This window comes from Oryza sativa, chromosome 2 (assembly GCF_034140825.1).
Source record: "Oryza sativa Japonica Group chromosome 2, ASM3414082v1".
Taxonomy (NCBI): domain Eukaryota; kingdom Viridiplantae; phylum Streptophyta; class Magnoliopsida; order Poales; family Poaceae; genus Oryza; species Oryza sativa.
Window position 1 is genome coordinate 34,482,864 of NC_089036.1, and position 21,420 is coordinate 34,504,283.

The window sequence follows — 21,420 nt, forward strand, 5'->3', positions numbered from 1 at the left end:
AGTGGTTTGATGGGCACATCTCGGGCTAAAGTTGACTGGCGGGCTAAAGGTCCAGCAATGTCTCCAATATTCTTCTCTCGAGGCGTCGGATATTTCATTATTTTTGTTTGATGACTTGAATTATTCACTTCATCTCTCAAATATAATGGGAGGTCCGGAGAGCCTACGACACAGAAAAAACATAAACGACTTATAAATGGTCCCGGCTTCCTGCCACCACGACATCGTCGAAGCCGCCTCGTCAATAGTGGAATCAGCCATTAATCAGTGCTAAAAGCCCAAACACCTCTGGATTTATTTAATCATCAATTGAAATATTATTACATATGTCTCCCGTAATATTGGGAAGAACGACATACCAAATCAATCACTCGGAAGTTATAAACTTCAACAAAAGGAAACAACTTAAAAGGTAAAAGGAATAAACATGACAATGTAATGCAGGGCTGGCCGTTGGGTGAGAACCATTAATAATGTCGTCGCTCGGTCATGATGAAGGAACAGATGGGGAGGTACTACATAATATAATCATGCTTGTTTCGTTGTTTGAATATAAGCGACGACTTTATCAAGGAATACCTCGGCCTCCTTAGCATCAGCTTCGCAACTTTCTGCACACTTCTTGCTTGTGGCGGGATCCTCCTTATATACTGCATTACACTCATTGTTGCAAAAATCTATGAATCTATCCGCCTTTAGATCCTTCACTCCCTTATGGGCCTCAAATATAGACTTGGTCTTGATGAAGCAGAAGTCTTCACATTGTTTCTCGTCGATGGGGGCTTTCTTTTTCTGCTCACTGCATTCCTCTTTGCACCCAGCTCTCACTGCCTCCTCTAGCGTCTCTGGCTCCTTTCCCATGACCGCCACAAGGGTGGCAAGGAGCAGGGCCACCGCAATGGTCTTGTTCTGGGCCATTAGCGCTGTTTTTCTTGAGTGTAATTGGTGTGGAACAAAGATGACTTCCCTTGCCCTGATGTCCCTATTATATAGTGCATGGATGAGAGTAAAGGAGCTATATAAATATGTGGCGGAGAGAGCTTCGTGGGCCACCAATGGTGCTAATTATAGGCATAATTTTTGACGTAAGAAGGTAGAGCAGGTTCTACATTATAACCATTTCATTAATATAAATGAGGGGTTACATGATTTTTATCTTAACAAAAGAAAAGAAAGAAAGAAAGAGAGGAAAGAGGGGGTGGGGGCGGAGTTCTGTACAACAAAGGAATTTACAATTTAATTGGTTGCTACTAGCCTTTCACACCAGGACAAGAGCTTAGCCCTGGTTGTTTCTTGGCCTCGATGACTCCAGAGTTCAATGGATTTCCTGACTTGACTTGACACGAGAGAGAGAGAATTTTGCTACCCATCAAAGATCCTGGCGTTGCGTGCTTTCCATAGGGTCTGTGGGCAGGCCGCGAACCAGATTGGTTCAATGCCTCGTAGTGCCATGTTGTTCTTGATTATATCCTCTAGGAATGCTGTAATTGTTTCTGCTCTGTTAGAGAAGTGTAGAATTCCTAGCCTTTCCCACATGCAAGAGGTTGCTTGGCATCTTAAGATGATGTGGCTTGGCGGTCTCCAAGGCTGGGCAGAGGTCGCATTGTGGGTTGTTTTTTTTTTTTTTTAGAAACACAGTACAAACGCAGACGCTTACAACGTGCGCACACTCACCCCTATGAACGCACACACGCACACCCTACCCCTATGAGCACCTCCCAAAGACTGAGCCGGTATGTCTTAAGATTGATGAAGTCTGTGGGTTGTTGTTTGCCCTGGTGTTTAATCTGTCTCTGAATGCCAACCAAAGAAATAGACGACAGTTTTGAGGGATAGCTGAGATCCAGATGAATTCAGCCGGTTTCCAAAGTAGCCCATGATTCGTCAAAATGTGGTATGCATTTGCTGTTGAGATTTTTGGCGCTGGGTGCAGGAACTGCCTTGTGTCGACAGCATCCGGATTGGGTTGGAGTTGTAGTTCTGTAGTTGCTTGAGAAGACAAGTTGGGGTGCAATTGTAGATCCCAAGTATTGTGCTGGAATTGCGAGGCTACTGTGCAGTCCTTTTCCAGGGCAAAGGAGAAGAGGGTTGGGTAAGTTTGTTCTAATCTTTCCTGTGCCCAATTGTCTTTCCAAAAGAGGCCCAAGGAAACCTTGATTGTCTGAATGAGGAGCTCAATTTTGGATAGAATTAGCTTCCAGGTTGGCGTGTCATTGGTTCTAGGAAGCAACTGTAAGGAATTGTGTATGTACTTATGTCTGGACCAATTGGAGAGCGGGTCGGCTGAGCTTGTTAAGATCTTATTACCGAGCTTCATGATCATCGCAGTGTTGTGCGCCCTTAGGTCCTTGATCCCTAGACCTCCGATCTGCTTTTGGAGGAGTATTGTCTTCCATGCAACCAAGCAGTGCCCCCCCCCCCCCACCCCCAAAGGGGGCACCCAAAGATACTGAGTTCAAATCTTCATATGAGCGAATTTTAGATTGGGTTATTTGAGAGCTAAGTTTCTTTTTTAAAAATGGCTGCATATATCCGGTTGGATATAGAGGCCGGGTAAAAAATACCCTTCTCTAAACTTTTTTTTTAAAAAAAAGCAGTGGCCCCCCTTGACAGTTTTCTCTCCTTTCCAAAGGAAAGCCCTTCTTATTCTGTCAACCGCTTCTATGGATTTCTCTGGCCACTGACAGCAGGTCATATAATATGTGGGGATTGCCAAGATTACTGAATTAATCATTGTTAACCTTCCCGCTGTAGACAGTGGCAGCCACCCGGCCAGACATTTGTCAATTTTTGAGATAACCGGCAACAACATATTGTGGGAAATCTTGGTTGTGGAAAGAGGTAGGCCAAGGTAGTTGCACGGCAGGCAGCTTGCAGGGTATTGTAGGATCTGGGTTACCAATTCTTCTGCTGCTGCATTCAGGTGTATTGGTACTAGGGTGCTCTTGTGGAAGTTGATTTTGAGCTCCGAGAATTCAGCGAATGAATCTAAAATTTCCTTGAGTGCCGAGGCTTGGCTAGCTTCTCTGATCAGGATTAGTGTATCATCGGCGTACTGCAGTGTTGGTGGTGCTCCTTCTATGTCTAGAGGATGTGATAGCACCCCGGTATTGTATGCTTGCTGGATCAACTTTTGTAGTACATCTGCTATTAGAATGAATAGATATGGTGATAAAAGGGTCACCTTGTCGGACCCCTCTCTTATATATTGGATTGATTATCCTTTTTCACCGTTGATGATTACCTGGGCCTTCCCTGTGCAAAGGAGACATTTCATCCATCTTATCCATAATTCAGGAAATCCTCTTGCTTCCAATGTTTTGAACAGGGCATCCCAGCTTACTGTGTCGAACGCCTTGTGGAAATTGAGCTTCAGCACTATCATTGGCTCCTTTCTCTTGAGCGCAGATTGAACCATCTTTGATGCTAGAATGAAATTTTCTGAGATTGACCTGTTTTTGATAAAACTTGATTGCATAGGGTCAATGAGATAGTCGATGATGAGCTGCAATCTGTTGGTCAGGGCCTTGCTTATTAGCTTTGGTACGCTGTGCAGCAGAGAAATTGGTCTAAAATCTTTGATTTGAGCTGGTGCTGATGTTTTCGGGAGAAGAGTTATGAAAGACTGATTTACTCCAGAGAGGTCGGAATTGTAGCATAATAAAACTAAACAGAATATCTGTCCGAATTCACTTTATTAAGATGGCTCTAATCCTATCCTAAGTTACAATATTTTAGGACGGAGGGAGTATCCAATAACACGAGGAACCTCTTGACCTCAACGCAAGAAGCTTAGCTCCTCAATTTTTCTTAGCTCCAACCAATGCAATTAATAAAGTGTATATTTTGTCAATGCTACTGTCTTTCTTCTAAAATAATTTTACTTTTCACCCATCCCACATAGATATATATAAAAGGACCAGAATACACTCACTTTGTGAAATCTCAATGCAATTATTTTCTACTTTATATACTCCTAATACATTTATCTTCTATTTTCACAAACTCGGATGAAATGATTGTTCAAAAATAAATTTATTTTGGGAAAAACAGGGAGGGCATCTTAATCTAGGACGGAGGACGGAGTGAGTAGAAACAAGGGAAATAGGCCATGATCATTTGGTTTATCCATGCTGCCTCCTACTGATTCCCTTGTAATTTTCTTCGTGCAAGAGGCGGAAGTGCATCTCTAGCGCTGCTGCTGGTGCGGCCGCATATTCATCGGGAGGCATGGGAGCTGGATCATTCAGTGAGCCTCATCTTTGGTCCCTGCACAGCTGCACCAGAGCACGACAGAAAGGGGTATGGTATGCATTGGACTGCGCTGAATGGAGAAATTTCTTCAGGTAGCAGAGGATTAACTGGGGATCTACATATATGTACAAGCTGGCTGAAATACAGAGGAGCGAGGCAGGCTCACTCGACGACTACAAAAGGTATATACATGTCTCGGTATAGTATCGTTCAGGTCGTTAAATTAAATGCAAGGAATCGACCGCGTGGAGCAGGCAGAAACAGAATCGTATGGCTCTCTTCTTCGGCTTCGGCAAGGGCAAGGCAATCGGCGATTGCCTGGATGAACACAGCTGCTTCGCGCGTGCCGTGGGCCCGTGGAGCAGAGACGAAGACAATGCTTGCTGTTGAAAGGTCTTCAGGCGGCACCTTCGCACACGTCCCCACGGCACAACGGGCAGACCCTGAAACAATTATTCAGTGATTATTAAGCAGCTCTGCCTGGGATATATAGTAGTAGCATAACCAAGCAAAAAATGAATTTGCTTTTCCCTTTTTTTTAGTATTTTTTTAAGAAAAACACATATTTTTGTTCAAGTTGCACAAAACAATAGGAGTTTCTACGTGTTACACTTAACCACAGTTATTATGGTCATATTGTTTCACAAAACTATACTGCTATATACATATATTTATTTTTTTTCTTCGGATTTCCTAAATTTATGGCGTCACATTTTGTTGCTCATCACAGTCGAATATTTTTGGCCACTAGATGTTCAGTGAGATTCGTGTTTGTGCACGTACACCTCATCTGATCAATATGTACGGTCATTAGCTGTGGGACCACCTACTTAATTTAGTTAATATAATGAATTAATTTACGTCTCATAGACTTGTAGTATGTTTATGTTTATATTCATTGATTTAAAATGAAATTACATCCTACTTACACTCTACTTACATATGTAATTTTGGAACTTACGTGTGCAATTTTAGAACTTACACCGTAAATACACTAAAATTACATATGTAATTTAAGAACTTACCATGTAAATACATGCTGACTATTTTTTGGTGAAAAATATGATGCCATAAATATAGCTACTCCCTTTTTCTTTCATGTACTAACATATAAATTCTAAATTTATATTCAAAATTCATGAGTTCATTTAATCCATCGTCTAAGTTAATTGTTTTTTACTGTGATAAAATATTAAGTTTAGTTAACAGTCTGGTTTTGTGAATGATTAATACCATAATACCACTACTGTGGTTTTGAGCAACTGGAACCATAATACTCGGGATTGTATGAAATACTCTCTTTTTTTAAGCTAGGATGGCATGTTTGCTACCCACCTGTGTACTTCTTTGAGCCACTTGTCAACACACAGCAAGTGAAACTCGTGTTTGCACGGGAGGCTTCTTATCTGATCTCCATCCTCATATTCAGTTAAGCAGATGTGACACCTGAAAAACATTTCAGCAATGGAAGTTTCAGAATCTTAAATAAGGAAAAGAGGCCAAAGAAAATAACTACTACTTGGCAGAATTCCCTTCCCAAGGTAGACCTACAGTTATACCAAAATATAACTCCGCATTTGTAGCTCTAAGATGATCCTAGGGCATAGAATACAGAACCACTGCTTGATTGGTTAAAATGAAATACAAGAATCACATTTTTCAATTTCTGGGTGCTAAGCAGAACCGATATATTGGACTGAAATGAAGATGGAAGGCAACGAACATCTTGTCAAGCATGGAAGTAAAACTAGAAATGGATCAACCACAAAATTGACGGTCACTGAACCATTTAAACTGCCAATATTTTTTCCTCGGCCAGGTAGGTGAGTTGTTTATATCATTTCATTAAGCAAGAGAACAGAGTACAAGGGGGAGGGCAGAAGAAACCCACCACCCCTTAAAAAGACCCATAAATTAAATTATAAACGAACATCAACAGAGAAAAAAACGACCACCTAAACCATTAAGGGTTAGCGACCTACTAAGTAACTCAGAGCCTCAAAGCTCCTGCTGAGCAACACAAGGCACCCTCAACTTCTAATAGTTTATCACCAATGTTGTTAACTTGTCCGCATATTCAGGTGCCATCATGATATGCAGTCCAAAAAATAGTGTCAAGTTTCAGTAAGAATAACAAATAACTTGTTATATAGTAATAGAATCTCACTGTGATTTTCAACTTTTAGGATAGCTCGCTATGATAGATATAATATCGTGAAGGCAGAATTAGCCCCCAAATGAGTCATGGTCCAAAACGCTAAACACCTTGGCCCTTGGCCCAATGCCCATGACAAAATGCTTATTTGATAAGATCTCTAAAATTACTACAACAACCATATTAAAAGGCTGATGTAAGGCAAATAAAATAATAGGGATTTTGTCAGGGTCTCAATTTATTTTCTGATGGATAATGGACATGAACAGCATAGTTATTTCAAACGCGTAAGATACTGTGATGCATTTGTAGCGGCGAACTTGACTTTCTTCAATGACACTCAGAACTATTTTTGGCCCTAGGTGACAATAGGTAAATGATAAAATTTGAATGGTAAGAATCTCACTGTTCCATGTCATCACTGCATTGGGCTGTCTGCTTTTTGTAGCTCTTACATGGTAATGAATTAACCACAGATTCTGGAGCCTGGGCAGAGACCATGGAAAGCGAAAGTGATGCAGGTTGCCGGTGAATTTCATCCAATACCTGTGAAGAATTACAAAGTCAAATAATAAATAGGTAGACAGAAGGATATGTAAATGCAACAACAAGCAGTAAAGTTGATCTCTCCCTAGTAAGCCTTTCCTAGTTTAACTAATTTCCCCATATGTTCCATAACAAGCCTGGAAATCCAGAGTTTGATTCTTGCTTTTCTCGCTCAGTCTTGGCTTCACAATATAGCCATGAAACACTGCCTTCAAAATATTGTTGTCCTGATACTACATCTATGACAAACTGTATTGTGTTGTTGCCAGGTGATACAAATTTAAACATGTTGATATGACCAATGTATTCAACATCAAATTTAAATCATGAACATACTTGGAGTTCATGCAGCCTAACTTAATGCTTTCAAATTTGAGTATAAGTGACTACAGCATTGCTAGGTTGAACTTGAAGGATGGAACTGGAGGTCAATCATCCGCAAAAGTATAATGGCAGCTAAGGGACTTCGTCACATAGATAGTTTCAGTTGTATCACTATCTTATTAAGTGTGCATAGTTCGAATGCTGGGAATTATTATTTAACGAATAAGACCTGAATATACAGAACAAAAAAAACTTCTCAATACTTCAATGATTTGGGCTGGCCAAGCCTATACACACACAAAAAAAAAGAAAGAAACATAAAAAAGAACACACACGCAAACAATAGGTAAGCCATGCAGAAGAAACAGTATCATCAGAATACTGATACAAAAGGAGCTACATTTTAGAAAGATAGGGAACGAACAAACCTCAAATAATGCCTCGGTTAACATGACAATTCTTGATATACTTGCACGGGCACTAGATTCTTCAGCAATCAAGAAGGAATCACAGGTGCATCTGCCAATTTGGTGGATCCCCAAAGGACAAGCAACGGTACTTTGGTCAGTACCGCTATCAAAAACAGCACGCCGATGCTCCCTAATCTGTAACAGAAAACATTACCAAGTTAATGATATGTTTGCATGAGAGATCAAGCGGCAGATAATGCTGACACTAGACCGTAACAGCAATTTCAGCACATCAATGAACCAGGAGTAAGACCACATCGGACAGTGTGAAATTGCATGAGACGGGATATGCAGACAGAGAAAAAGTATTTTACTTCACATAATTATAAATATACTGATCAGATAAGAGAGGAAGTTATTATTGTTGCAGATTTGTGTACTACTAATATTATATTAGGTGACAATTCAAACCAGTGTAACCCTACGTTTACATTTCATGACCACCTTTTGGTTATGATAGCACCAACAACATTATTCCAAATGTGTAATTGTGGCACAAACACAATAGGCATGACAATTACCCGAGATCTTGAATACTGGCTTACTCTGATTGAACCATGGCGTCTCCGATGAAAGAACCGTGCCTCCTCAATCTCATCCGCAAAAAGTTCATCACCAAGGTCTAGCCATCTGCTGTAAAATCCCAGATCATCGGTATCAGAATCTAAATATCCTCTTGAACTACGTCTGGAAAATGTGTCCCACAGAACCCTTCTATGGCTCCTCCTCATTTCATTGCTGCTTGAATCTCTAACACGCGCTGGACCATCGTTTGAGAAAATGCTCATCATGTCATCATGTAATGTATTTCCACCAATCTCACCTTGTGTCCCACTAAATATGGGGACATCTTCTCTGCTAGGGACTGTATCTGGAAGTGATTCTCCAATTGTAGATGGTGCAGTTGAAGTAGCAGGCAACACAGATGTTAAGCTAGATTGAGAAGTATCTGATCTTTCACTTGACATAATAGTTGTGGATGAAGTCCCATGAGCAATCTCTCCAGCCTCCAAGTCAGCCATGATCCTTTCAGATGCCCTCTGTGAGGAGGAGAAACCAGATTCAGAAACGGGGCCACCAACTTCTGGAATGCAAACTGTGTCAGTCTCAGCATTGTTTGCTGCAGGTTCTAAAATATCTCGTCCAATATGACTGATTCCTTCTCTAGACGTTATCTCAGCATAAGCAACTTCATTACTGAAATTTCCCCTAGGCATGACTTCCTTTCCTGATGAACTCTGACGAACACTTGTTTCAGCGATTTCTGTTCCCAGGGCATCTTCCTTGTTTTCGTGACTGTTTAAGTGATTGAACCTGAGATGATGACTTATTGTGCTTGAAGATGGATGCACTCTTGGATCTGACTCACTTGATATGCGGATATCCTTAGCAGCGACAGAAGCCCGAAAGTCCATCTCAGCAACCGCTCGAGCTGCTTGCCAAGATTCCACCTGTAGGTAGTACCTTTTTGGAATCAGAAAACAACCAGCAAACAAAAGAAGGACAAGAATGCAACTATCTAATTGACTGAAATTATGAATCCACTGGCAATTAAGCATAGAGAGTGTTCAACGTTTGTAAAATTAGTAAAGTTTTTTTTTTCAACTTGCCACTCAGAAGCAGCCCTTTTAAGTGCAGAACGATAAATTCAGTGAGTGACCCGTTGAACCTCCATTCATTTGCATTTGCTGCAAAATTGCAAAGCATTCACTAGGCAAGTAGACTATCAAGTTCAGACTCAAATATTCATGTTTGCATGCCCCATATATGCAAAGCAAGGACCACAATTATTTTCAGTCAAACCCATACCTATCATCATTGAACAAGCAAAGCAGTTCAAAAAAAATGGGAACTAAAACCTCTAAAAGCTTATCTACTTTCCGATTCACAGTCACCGTGATTTTTCCAAACCAAAATATATGCCATGAAATCACCACCACCCCCGAATCCCACACCCTATAGGTTCCGGAACCACAAATCCATCCACTCCCCCCCCCCCCCCCCTCCGCAGAGGCTAATCCACGCGTGCCCGAACGGCGACACCCTCCGGTATCCCAACTCAGCCGATACCTCGTGAGCTCGCGAGGAGGACGCGGCGGTCGCGCCGCCGCCGCCGCCGCCTCCGGTGGCCGCCCCAGAGGATCCGCCGCCGAAGCACCCCGCGAGCCCGAGCCCGAGGCCGCGCGCCGCCGCCCGCCGCCGCGGCGGCGCATCGGCGCGGCTGCTCCCGGCGCCCATCTGGCTCGCGCTTTTCTGGGTTTTTTTTTCTCTCTCTCCCTTTTTTTTTCCTTTCTCCTCTTGTCGGAGAACGAGAGAGAGAAGAAGAAGTAGCGAGGAACTAGCTCGGAAAGTGCCGTGGATGTGGGGTTTGTGTCGCTTTATATTTTTGCACGCCTTCATAAATTCGCTTTTAATTGCTGTAAATTCCAGCCTGCTACTACTACTAGTTGTGGATTAGATGATTAATTGCATTTTTTGGATGAGAAGATTTTGATGGTTTTAATTATCATCTCAAATCATTGACTTTTTGTAGTACTTAGGTTAGTTGAGTCAATAACAAATGATCGAGTTATGGCAAAAATGTGACACAACCGTAGTTAGATATCGTGTACTCAACCTGTTTTTTTTTTCTTTTTTTTCTCTCTTTTGACCCAGGTTAGGAATGCTAACTGTAATGTTTTTTTTTCTAACAGAGGCATGAAGAGTTTGGTCCCTTTTTGGCACCATAAAAATGTTACTGATATTTGTGGGAATGGAACAGGTTTTCCTACAAAATTCATGTGTCCAAGAGAAATCGTAAAAGTTAGGCCATGAGAAAGGATTTTTTTTTACTGGAATTTGTCTGAAAATATGGGCCTTTGCAACCGTAGCATGTACGCCCATGCAGCCTCCACCCAATAACAGGTGCATAGCACATCATTTTTATGCGTGCAAGCAACATGTATGTATCATGGAGCATCAAAACGTAGCTTTGATTATTTTTGTAGCACATATAGGCTGGCATCAAAATTTATCCGAATTTTTCAGTACAATGGAGATTGCTACCTGCCTCTTCCCCTATCCAAACTCCAAAGCATTGGAAACAAGTTAGCAGGATGACATCTGATTTTGAAGAAACTTCCACATATTCCTATCAAGATGCATCTGTTTAATCTGAAAATTTCTGTAAAACTTCAGACTTTGAACACATGCCTGCAAAAGTGCAAAGAGTTTTCAGCTCTGCCCTTTGCCAAGGATTCCATTGGTCGGCGGGCTCTGTCAGTACTGTGAAAAAGCCCGGCATCATTTTGTTCATGACTCCTTTCTGCATCTCACGCACGAATCTTGGCGACATCCCATGGCCCAGCTGGTTTTGCCCCTACACACACAACACTAACAACAGTACTTAATCACTCATCATTTGGTGCAACAACGCCAGAGCATGCACACCTTCTCTTTTGGCACGGCTTGGCTGCTTCTCATGATATAAAGTTCTATAATGAATTACTCCATTTGATTTCTTTAGTTCAGGCAGGAAGTACTACTGAACTAGGATGATTCAGAGTTTCAGACAAACAACAGAATAACAGAAAAGGTATACCTCAAGACACATACAACCTGGCATTGGATATTATAGCACTGAAACATTGAGCCTATTGTAGTTTTGTAGTTGTTAATTAGGTAATTGGTGATCAGTTGCTTGCATGAGAACAGTATTTATGTTCTGCTCTGCATATTCAGTGATGACAAAAAAAAAGGTTAATGGAATATTCAGTGATGACAATGATTATGCCCTCCTGACAATGGAACATTCAGTGTGCCAGTTTCATGCAAATGGGTTCTTAATAAAGCCACAGTTCTTGCTTTATGCAATTAACCCTCAAAAACTCAGAAAAATGAGGCTTTCAGGTCGTTTTCAGAGATGAGCAGAAACAGGGCATCCAAAAACACATAAATAAGGTATCAACCATAAAAGATACATCGCAACTAACTGAAAACTATTCCCTCCCTTTATTTTTTGTCTAGAAAGTATGTACCAAGTACCAAAACATACCTATGGAACACTTTTAATATGTCCAAAACGTCCAGTTTGCCAGAATTTTCTTAGTGAAAAGACAGCGACAACGGCGGAACAGCTCTGAAGAAATTAAAATTGACGGATAACCAACCTGGTCTCATTGGTTACTTAATAACGAAAATTATATTAAAAATGTTTCAAGGTTTTTGGGTATACATGAACCGGTACGCTTGATCCATCAACGTGTTGGAACTATTTTCATGCCGAATGTCCGGTAGCGTTCATCAAATTCAGACAGCCAGACATGAACTCATCAGTCCGGCTTTCGAACAGTGCGTAATGTTCTATGCAGGCGAAAATTCCGGCAAAGTTTTATGTTGAAGTGGGAACAAACTGCTGGAACAAATAATTGTCCAGTACCACAAGATTTCTTTGTATCTCCTGCCAAAAAGGATTTCTTTTTCATGTTAAATTAGCGTTGATTAACTTGATTTGTACATAAATTAGCACGGGAATTCCAGTGATAGAGAAGAAGAATGAAGCACATCTTGCGTCCCGTGAATCAAGGAGCAAAATAATGATTCGTTCTGCCCCTGAATTTTTCATGGTTTTTTTTCTTAGTACCTAATGCAGGGTAGGTACATACTATACTTTGTATAATGTTAATTTTTCTACGTTATGCAACGTTGCGTGCGGGGTAACTAGCAAGCAACGGCTGCCTAATCTTTTCTTAGCTTGGCTTGGGCTTGGCTTACCGGTTCAGCAAATTCACTTCAGAATGGCATGTGGCGACTCGTGCCAGCTCCTTCCTTCCTGATGCTGACGGATCACTGGAAATTAAAGCGATCGCTGCAGCTTGTAATAAAGCAAATAAGAGAAGAGTATACTAGTAACTGATAGTTTACACATTATTAAAGTGGAAGATTAGTGATGATTAATTAATACTAAGCAGACAAAATCAGTCCTGAAAGTCAGCATTGTTGATTTGTTAGTACTGCTATATAATAGTACTACTGTAGTGTTATATATGGTCTTGTAATCTTCGATTATATATGGCACAAATTAATCAGATCCTTTTGTTACCGGCGACGGCGAGCAAGAGGATGAATTCGCTGGCGCGTCGGCGAGGACAGCGCCGCAGCGGCAGCATGACGGCGGCAGCTGCTGTTCTCTCACAGAGGACGCGCGTACAGCGCCCGTTGGTTGGGCCCGAACGGGAATCCAAGTACGTGCGGCCCATGTTAGTACCTAAGTACATGCGGCTTATATTAGTTGGGCCGGAACGGGGATGAAGTGGTTGGAACTTGGATGTCAAACGGGTCCGCGCCGTTCCTGCCTCGCTGCCGCCTGCCGTCTCCCCGGGCCCATCTTTGCCGCCGCGGAACTCCGCCGGGCTATCGCCGTGCTTCCCCACTACGGCCGCCGTCACCGCCCTCCTCCTCTCCCGCCTCACCCCATTGACGCCCACGCACGCCCACACCTCCCCATCAACGCTCGCGCTGTTCCCGCCTCGCTGCCACCTGTCACCTCCTGTTAACGACCAAAATTGGTAGCATCGACACCTCCCTGGGCCCATCTTTGGCTGCCGCGGAACTCCGCCGGGCTACCGTCGTGCTTCCCCACTGCAGCCGCCGCCGCCGCCGCCGTGGCGCCGCCCTCCTCCTCTCCCGCCTCACCCTACTGACTAGCCTACAGACACAAAGAGAGAGAGGAGGAATCGAGGAAGAGAAGAGGTAGAGAGAGATGGCTAAGCCACCATGTATGATAAAACCGGGGTCAAAACCACCGAATGATCTATTGTGACCGGTTTTGACTAGTTAAGGGATGCCGGATATCTGGTTTTGCGGTTGGGGGATGATTTTGTAACTTGATGACAAGTTGAGGGACCTTCGGTGTACTTTTTCCGAAAGTATTTAGGCCGAAAGAGTGTGTACGTGAGGCCCATTTTAGTAGCTGGGCCGGAAGTCAACGAGTCAAATACTGCACAATGACAAGAATACCCTCGCCAAACCACCACCTCCTCCTCCACCTCCACGCCGCCTTTCATTCGAACTCTTGGGAGGTTTCCATTCAAGACCAGTGCTCGCTGCGAGTCCCGACGCGGCGGCGGCGGCGGAGCCGCTCTCCTCACCCGCTCGCAATCGCTGCTCCGTTCGCCGCCTCACATCCATGGTGCTCACCTGCGCCTCCTCCTCCAAACCCTAACCCTCCCGTTTCCTCGCCTTCTCACCTCGCCTCTGCATTCAATCCCTGCAGGATTCCACCCCGGCTCCTGCCGCCGCCGCCGCGGAGACGCCGACCACCGCCCCGGCGTTCGAGGAATGCCTCCGCCTCCTCCGCGGGGAGCGCGACGAGCAGAAGCTGGCGGGCCTCCTCGTCGCCGCCAACCTCTGCCGCGCCGGCGACGCCGCCTCCGTCGTCGAGGTGTACCGCGCCGTCGGGCCCCGGTTCCTCCGCCGCCTCCTCAACACCGGTAGAATTGCCGCGCCTCGTGGGAGCGCTTGTCTCCAGTGTAGGCATGGTTCCTCTTCGTCACTGGGTTTTTGTTCGCGTTGTTGGATGCAGGGCTGGGGAAAGTGGAGGGCGGCAAGGAGGAGGACAGGGAGGCGTACCTGCGTCTCTCGGTGACGGTGCTTTCCGGGCTTGCTCGATTCCCAGAGGTTGCCGCCGACGAGGGGGTCGTCTCCACTGTGCCCCTCATCGCCGAGATCGTCTCCAAATCGTAAGTAAATTCGCTATCTACCACGTTCTGATTGATACTCAGGCTAGGTAAAACCAGTGTAGTTGAAGCAGCAGACGTTGCAACATTTTGCAATTGTGCAAGTGAACAATGCTACCTAACTGAGTATGCTTGCTTGAGTAGTCCTCCGATTCTGTATTTCAGTTGGGATGCTTGCTCTGCATAACTCATTTGCTTATGACTCTACCCAACTCGTGTGCAGGTCTGATCTGGCAATTACTGAAGAATGTTTTGAGCTCCTGTCTCTTATTGCAATAGCTTCAGATGGTGGGGCGCATACGTTTTGTGAACCTGGAGTGATGGATATGCTCTTCCTCCAAATCTCAAACTTCCCAGATGGTATTAGTTTTAACTTGCCAGTTTCCTTTGAGAAATGGGAATAGATTCAAGTTCCAGCACTCACATTTCAAATGCGCACTTGGATGGCTGCTGGGTACTTTTACCTTTTAAGAATTATTATTGAATATGTAACCTAGTTCACATTTGGTACTCACACCGTGGTTACATGAGTTAGTCCATGGACAGGCAAAAAACTATCTTTTAGTCCTGAAGTTAATTGGTGTGTGCTTTTAGGTAGTAGTAGTTTTGAATGATATTGTATTTTACTGAGTTGAATTGAATTTTATACAGTTATTTGATTGTATCTGTTCATAGGTTCAAGGTGCTTAGAGCTTGCCATTCATCTAATGCAGCTACTTGTTCATAAAATCAGAATAGACAACATGACCGTGGAGAAACTGCAAGGCATGACAAGCATGGTATGAATTACATACTGGAATCTTTTGCGTGAATCTTCCTATGCTTCACATGTTTAGCAGTCCTAACGTGATGGCTTGGCCTGCAATTTCATTTCAATTCAGGTGACCTCACTTGCTAGGCTTTTTGCTGTTCTTCATACTACAGTTAAATTTGAAGCGCTGCATATGCTTACCGCCCTTCTATCCCAAAAGGAATCTGTAAGAATTACCTCCTCCCTTTCTGTTTCATCTAAAGTGTGGGATTGTGTTCCCTTCTGAATGATGTTTAATGATTCCTTTCTAGTGGCTTTTGTTTAACTCCTTCCTTTATTTTTGTTGTCCAACAAGCCGCTTCATGACGCTTTGAGATCAGTACCTTCCATGATTTGGAAATGTCAAATTCGAGTTGGGATAACGGCCGTTCTCCAAAACCGTGTTGGTATGTCTGCTTCATGTTTTTAACAATATTTGTTTCCTGTGTACTGTGAAGTTGTAATTCGTTGGTCTACACTATCAATTTAAGAATCTGCTGCATTCAGCAAGGCTGAAAGTGCTTAATGTGCCACTTTACACTAGCTATTCTGTCCCTATTTGCAGTACTAGTCTATAACTTCAGATAATTTTAGGCCTTTCTCTTTTCTTAAAATTGTTTCTTTAGTTTCAGTTGCTACCTTTATTATAGGAGAGTATCATTTCGTTTCTTGTATTTAGCTCGATATTTTTCTAAACTTGCAAGAAAGTTTATGTAGATTTCTTTGAGCAACAGTACTGTAGTATATGGTAATTCGATGGAGTTATTGATCATACTCTGAAAGGATTCCTTTCAGAGGATATAAGAACGGCACTTTACCAGTGTTAGTATTTACTTTCCCTTTTGATATGGTTCATGACACTGATTTATTTGCACTGATCAGTATCTTCTGAAAAGTTGCAAGCTCTTCTTTTGGCGGAGTGCATGATGTCTATACTTGGTGAGAATTGGCTGTCAGAAGAATACAAAGTCCCTGATGACCAGAATATGATGCCTGTTGATAAGTGAGTTTGACATTATCACCTGTATCCTGTTTGATATACATTCTTATACGCATAACAATTTGTGATTTGTGCAGATTTGTATTGCTTGTCCTAGAATCTGCAAGAATCGAAGTTTCTGTCCTTCTAAATGAGCTTGCTTATTTGAAGTATGAATCTTCAAAAAATTCCCAGAGAGATGATGCCATCAGTCAGAAAGAGAGAAACCTGGCTATATTATTTTCACTAATAGAAAGAATAATAAAAATGATATCAAATGCCAGTAGTGGGGAAGGTATGTCTACCTTATTATTGACTCTTTTTTGTTTGCAAATATCTAGATCGTAGGTGATGTATTGTAGTTAGTGATGCAGTCTTCTGATCCTACCCTCTATTTATGCACCCTTAATTTCTTAAACGAGTATTCTGTGTTTCTATGCCTTAACTTAGTGAGCATGCTGATATGCATGTGTTGCCACATGTTAATGGCCAAATACTGTTGGATCCAGGCATGATTAAGTTAGATAGCTTGAACAACTTCAATAGCAACGTGGTTGTATGTTCCTTAATTCCTTCTTTTTATTAAATTCCAGTGTTTTGTTCTGTTGTAATGTTTCTCCTGAACTGTACTGACATTGACAGTTTTGGATGGTAACATCTGAACTTTGAATATTTAGGCTCAACCAACACTGCTGTTGTAATATGTTGACATTTCTTATTCTCTAATTTCTACCTTTCTGTCCATTTCGCCTATCCTACAGTTTAAGCCATGACTAATAGCAGAGCTCCTAATCCTATATACTTACATAGTTCATCCTCACTAAGTGTAGTTAATGCTATTTCTTTCTTCTGTCATTAAGCCACATCACCCCAATTATTTCTAGCCTTTGGATGATATAGATCTATGGTGCAAATTGTCTCTTCTTTCTTCTCTCATAACACCAGGCAATCTCAATTATTTTTAGGCTCAAAATTCATAAGTATCAATTTGTTTTAGTTTAATAATCATATTGCATCTTATTTGTACATATTATGCAACTTAATTTCCCGCAGCAATGCGGTGTGGTATTCATCTAGTAATTATAACAAATATTTTAAATAAAACAAATTGGCACTGCATGCAGGTGCTGTATGTCAGACCATCCGTGAGAGCACCATCATGAAAGCAATTACAGGATTAAATGAGACAGTTGGCTTAGTTTTAGACTTTCTGCAGGACGCAAAGGTACATATATGATCAGCCAGTTATGAACTTATGATAGTATCGTAAGATCTCTTACATGATGAAGCATTGCAGGATCATGGGCAAAGGAAAGGCGATGATCTTTTGGCGGCTGTGAGAATAGTAGGAAGGTGCGCTTCTTTGCTTATTAGTAATTGTTAGACTGACCATGTGGATCCATCTCTGCATTCTATTTTCTTAAATCTTAAGAATTGCTCCTTAGTGTTAGAGATATATGGTACTTCCTCCGTTTCACAATGTAAGTCATTTTAGCATTTCCCACATTCATATTAGTGTTAATGAATCTAGATAGATATATATGTCTAGATTCATTAACATTAATATGAATGTGGAGAATGCTAGAATGACTTACATTGTGAAACGGAGGGAGTAGTTAATAGGAATATTAGGATAGGATTTATTTGTTTAGAGTCCGTCCTTATCTCTATCCATGTAACTCTATATCTACCGGCCCTTGAGGCTCAATACAATTGACCACATACGTGTCAACATATATATACCGGCCCTTGAGGCTCAATACAATTGGCCACATACTATAGCAGTACTGTTGCACTGAATTAAGAGTCTTATAAAAGGACATGTACACCTCCTAAGTTCGCAAGCTTTTCAGCAACACAAAATCAGAGTTTTAGCTTGACTAGTGTGTGTAGTTCAGAAGTGATCCTACCAACAATACGCAGTACACCTCTCTTCCTATGCTATTCAACACTGAGATAACAATTGAACATGGTTAGTATTATAATGGCCCTTAGCTTCCACTTTTGATGATTTTACTTACTTTACATGACAGTTAATTGAATTTTGACACCGTGAAACAAATTCATTCGCAATTTGGCCACTCCATATGCTTTTATGCACATCTTGTACATATGCTGTTAACCCCAAATGGATCTTTAATAGTGAAATTTCAAGAACAAACTCCTGTAGAATATTCGTTTTCCTTAATTTGAAAATATCTATTGCAGTTATCTGGCAGAGGCACCATATGCCTGCAAGGAGAAGATTAGACATCTGCTGGAATTTATCTTCTCTGTTGAAGGGCAAGATGAATCAAGGTAGCTTGTCCTCTATTTTGTGCTCATGTGTAGAGATCTTTCCGTAATGTGACAATGTTGATATAAAGTTCTATTCTTGTGTACAGCTCATTCCATTCTATTTGTTTTATGCTTCCCATGCTATCACAAATAACAATGGAGGCTGATGGATGTAGAATTTTGGCATCATTTGGAGGCTATAAAATGGTAAGTAAGCTTATTTTGCATTACACTTCAGAAAGGTTCTAAATGTAGAATTCCATGGCATAAATACTTTAGCTGCCTGTAGGTTCCAATCAGTTTTGACATAGGTTTACTTTTGAAATGAATCCATGGTATTGCTTAATCTTGTCAACTACTAGAAGAGATTTTGCGGTAGTATACAAGCCTATTTTTCCCCTTAGTTATGGACTGATCTTGCTATGATGTTTTACAGGTTATAGACTGCCTTATTAAAATGATCGAACAGAATGGAATGATGATTGACACTGGTAACATGTTTTTAGCATGTGATACCATCATAAACTTTTTGTCAAATGTAAGTGGTTCTGTTCTTGAAACAGACTAGTTTGATTATCATGAGAAACATTAATGGTTTTCTGGTACTTCTGTAGATGAAAAATGCTCATATTCAAATGGGGTCTTGTTTTGTCGGCCTTCTAAAAGCACTTGTTTCATGGACTGGTATGTTCTGCTCCTTATTTATATGAACCAATTGACCTAGATATCAGCATCATATATGCAGTGTTCTCTCTAGAATCCTAGTTGCTTGTTGGAAAATAATAATGACTGCATGTTCCCCATGCTTAGATATGGAATTATTGTTTTTCTATACCACTTGTATAGTATGATATCTCTGGAACCAACAAACAGATTACATGCTAATTGATGCATGTCATGCTCTGATCAATAGCTACCGCTTTTGTTATTGATCATAGGAACCGCCGATGATTCATCAGTTATCATAACAGCCTCCTGCTTATGCACGTTGGTGTTGGACTTAACAACAGAAGAGTTTTTATTGAGCAGCTCTGATTTTGATTCCAAGACACTTGAGAAGTTGTCAAAGCTCATTGCCAGAAGTTTGCATCAGGTAACTAATGAGAACATCCTTTTTATGGAATTATTTTCTCTATGATGCAACCTCTTGCCAGTCCTGACGATGGTTTTTTATATTCTGCTGCAGGGCATTCCTGACGACGACATAGAACAATCCAACCAAAAGCAAATCATACTATCAGGCAAATACTATACTCTTTTTAACATAAACTGGAAAAAAGAAAAGAAGAGCTCTCATTTGATTTGCTATCGGTGTGAACTTAGATATTAGTATTATCTAACTTCATTATTTGCCGTACTGGTTTGCAGGTTACAGGAGGTGGTCTGATAGATATCCACGTGTTAAAAACATCCTGCAGCAGCATGTTTCTGTGTGATTTTCTGCTTATGATTGCCGTCAATCTCTTGTCAAAAGAGAACCCACCCCCCCAGATACAAACCTTAAGTTAAAGTATACCCGTGCCTGATATTCTTCAATCTTAAGGTGGGTCCTTTCGATTCACAAACTAGCCATTCTCGCACATTATTTGCATGTGAGATGCTGCTGATGTGCCCTTATTTGTTTAGGGGTTTGCCAAATGCCAATGCATTCTTTGTGGGTGCAAGCAATTATAGGTTACGGTAGTTCCTCCATGTAACAGCTAGATAGTACTACACCTAAACGGATGAGCAAGATGCCATTGTATACAGTGTCGCGTTGCTTGGCAGTGCACCATATTGGAAGGAGTAGATGCGAAGGGAAAATGTACATATTCACCTTTTGTCTGTTGTATCGACGAGTATTTTTTGTAATGGAAGGCTTTAATGTAGTGCAAATAACTCGCTTGAATTTGTTTCGCTTGTGCGCACTTAATATGCAACTAATAGTTGATGAGTATTTGTGCATTTTCGAAAGATTAAGACGGTGTGAAGTGTTCTGAACTGTTTATGCAGCAAAGCAATAAACTGCGTGTGTTGCCTTTTTGAGTCGTGCAGAGATGGAGACAGCTCCCTGATACTTTGCGGAAGGAGGCATTTTGCAGATTATTACAGCGAGCCTTGTGAAAGCAGCGTTTGTATTTTGCCTAAACACAATCCCTAATCTTGTATTTTGCAGATTATTAAGCTTTTGTGTGTGTGTTTCTTGAGTTGTTTTTGTCTTGTCTTTTGACTTTTGCTATCCATGACTACGAGTATAATATAATACAAAGACGTGTGGCATGTCTCAGCCAATCCAAACCAAAGGCACCTTCGTGTATATGCAAACTCGACTATGGCCAACCATAATTGGAGGCCAACCTTTAAATAATCTTACTTGCTTATTGCACAGCATACACGTAGAGTTTCACACATTCAGGCTCAGAATGCACCAGTTAATTAGATTCCCAGCAAATTTCAGAACGCCCGTATACGCATTGCGAGTGGTTTCTGCTCAGAAAAAAAAAAAGAACAGCAAAGAAAAATCTATAAGCATAAGGATTAAGGCAAATACTCCCTCCATCCCAAAATATAAGTCTAAAACTTCCCAAAATATAAGTCTAGAACTGGGGAAGAAACCCGTATACTCTGAATTCTGAAAACCATATGTTCTGAAGATCCCTAGCACCCAACAAATTGAGTTCACGTATCAAAAGGTTGTCTATACAGAAGGTCCTGCAATAGTAGGCCAGCAACTAATTGTTGTGAAGTTCAATTATTTTTTCATGATACCAATAACCCAAAATCCAAAGGCACCTTAATTAAGCACGCATAATGACAGCAGAAATGTGGATAGAGAGGATTTGTGCATTTCTTTTTCATGAAAGAGTATGCAGGAGATTTGCCCGCTATATATATATTAACTAAGCAGGATGGATTTGTGTATCCGGGAA

The 21,420-nt window shown here is 41.5% G+C and overlaps 3 protein-coding genes across 7 annotated transcripts; 1 reads left to right on the forward strand and 2 right to left on the reverse strand.

Moving 5' to 3' along the window:
* Positions 1 to 271: 271 nt before the first annotated feature.
* On the reverse strand, positions 272 to 955 carry LOC9268830 (uncharacterized protein Os02g0798400). The gene has a single exon (NM_001417011.1). It carries the CDS (start codon positions 916 to 918, stop codon positions 529 to 531), a length of 390 nt encoding a protein of 129 aa, NP_001403940.1. The 5' UTR covers positions 919 to 955; the 3' UTR covers positions 272 to 528.
* Positions 956 to 4,320: 3,365 nt separating this feature from the next.
* Positions 4,321 to 10,101, reverse strand: LOC4331024 (uncharacterized). 3 transcript variants are annotated; one of them, XR_010739395.1, is made up of 6 exons: positions 9,820 to 10,101; positions 8,271 to 9,200; positions 7,708 to 7,884; positions 6,237 to 6,955; positions 5,590 to 5,700; positions 4,321 to 4,697 (listed from the first exon to the last, which is right to left on the reverse strand). XR_010739395.1 is itself a non-coding variant. In XM_015770216.3 (6 exons), exons 1-6 carry the CDS (start codon positions 9,985 to 9,987, stop codon positions 4,652 to 4,654), a joined length of 1,548 nt encoding a protein of 515 aa, XP_015625702.1. In that variant the 5' UTR covers positions 9,988 to 10,101; the 3' UTR covers positions 4,321 to 4,651. The 3 variants fall into 3 exon arrangements, 2 of the variants coding, with proteins under 2 accessions (XP_015625702.1, XP_015625701.1); XM_015770216.3 differs by having other exon boundaries at positions 6,816 to 6,955; positions 8,295 to 9,200; XM_015770215.3 differs by having other exon boundaries at positions 6,816 to 6,955.
* Positions 10,102 to 13,803: 3,702 nt separating this feature from the next.
* On the forward strand, positions 13,804 to 20,464 carry LOC4331025 (uncharacterized). 3 transcript variants are annotated; one of them, XR_001543446.3, is made up of 19 exons: positions 13,804 to 13,918; positions 14,003 to 14,219; positions 14,312 to 14,468; positions 14,689 to 14,825; positions 15,141 to 15,244; positions 15,347 to 15,442; positions 15,572 to 15,662; positions 16,138 to 16,258; positions 16,333 to 16,529; positions 17,359 to 17,459; positions 17,532 to 17,587; positions 18,443 to 18,532; positions 18,619 to 18,718; positions 18,948 to 19,049; positions 19,126 to 19,195; positions 19,450 to 19,604; positions 19,698 to 19,752; positions 19,880 to 20,054; positions 20,138 to 20,464. XR_001543446.3 is itself a non-coding variant. In XM_015770340.3 (18 exons), the coding sequence occupies exons 1-18, from the start codon at positions 13,916 to 13,918 to the stop codon at positions 19,945 to 19,947; spliced, it is 1,920 nt and encodes a 639-aa protein (XP_015625826.1). In that variant the 5' UTR covers positions 13,804 to 13,915; the 3' UTR covers positions 19,948 to 20,464. The 3 variants fall into 3 exon arrangements, 2 of the variants coding, with proteins under 2 accessions (XP_015625826.1, XP_066163614.1); XM_015770340.3 differs by having other exon boundaries at positions 19,880 to 20,464; XM_066307517.1 differs by having other exon boundaries at positions 18,688 to 18,718; positions 19,880 to 20,464.
* Positions 20,465 to 21,420: the final 956 nt, after the last annotated feature.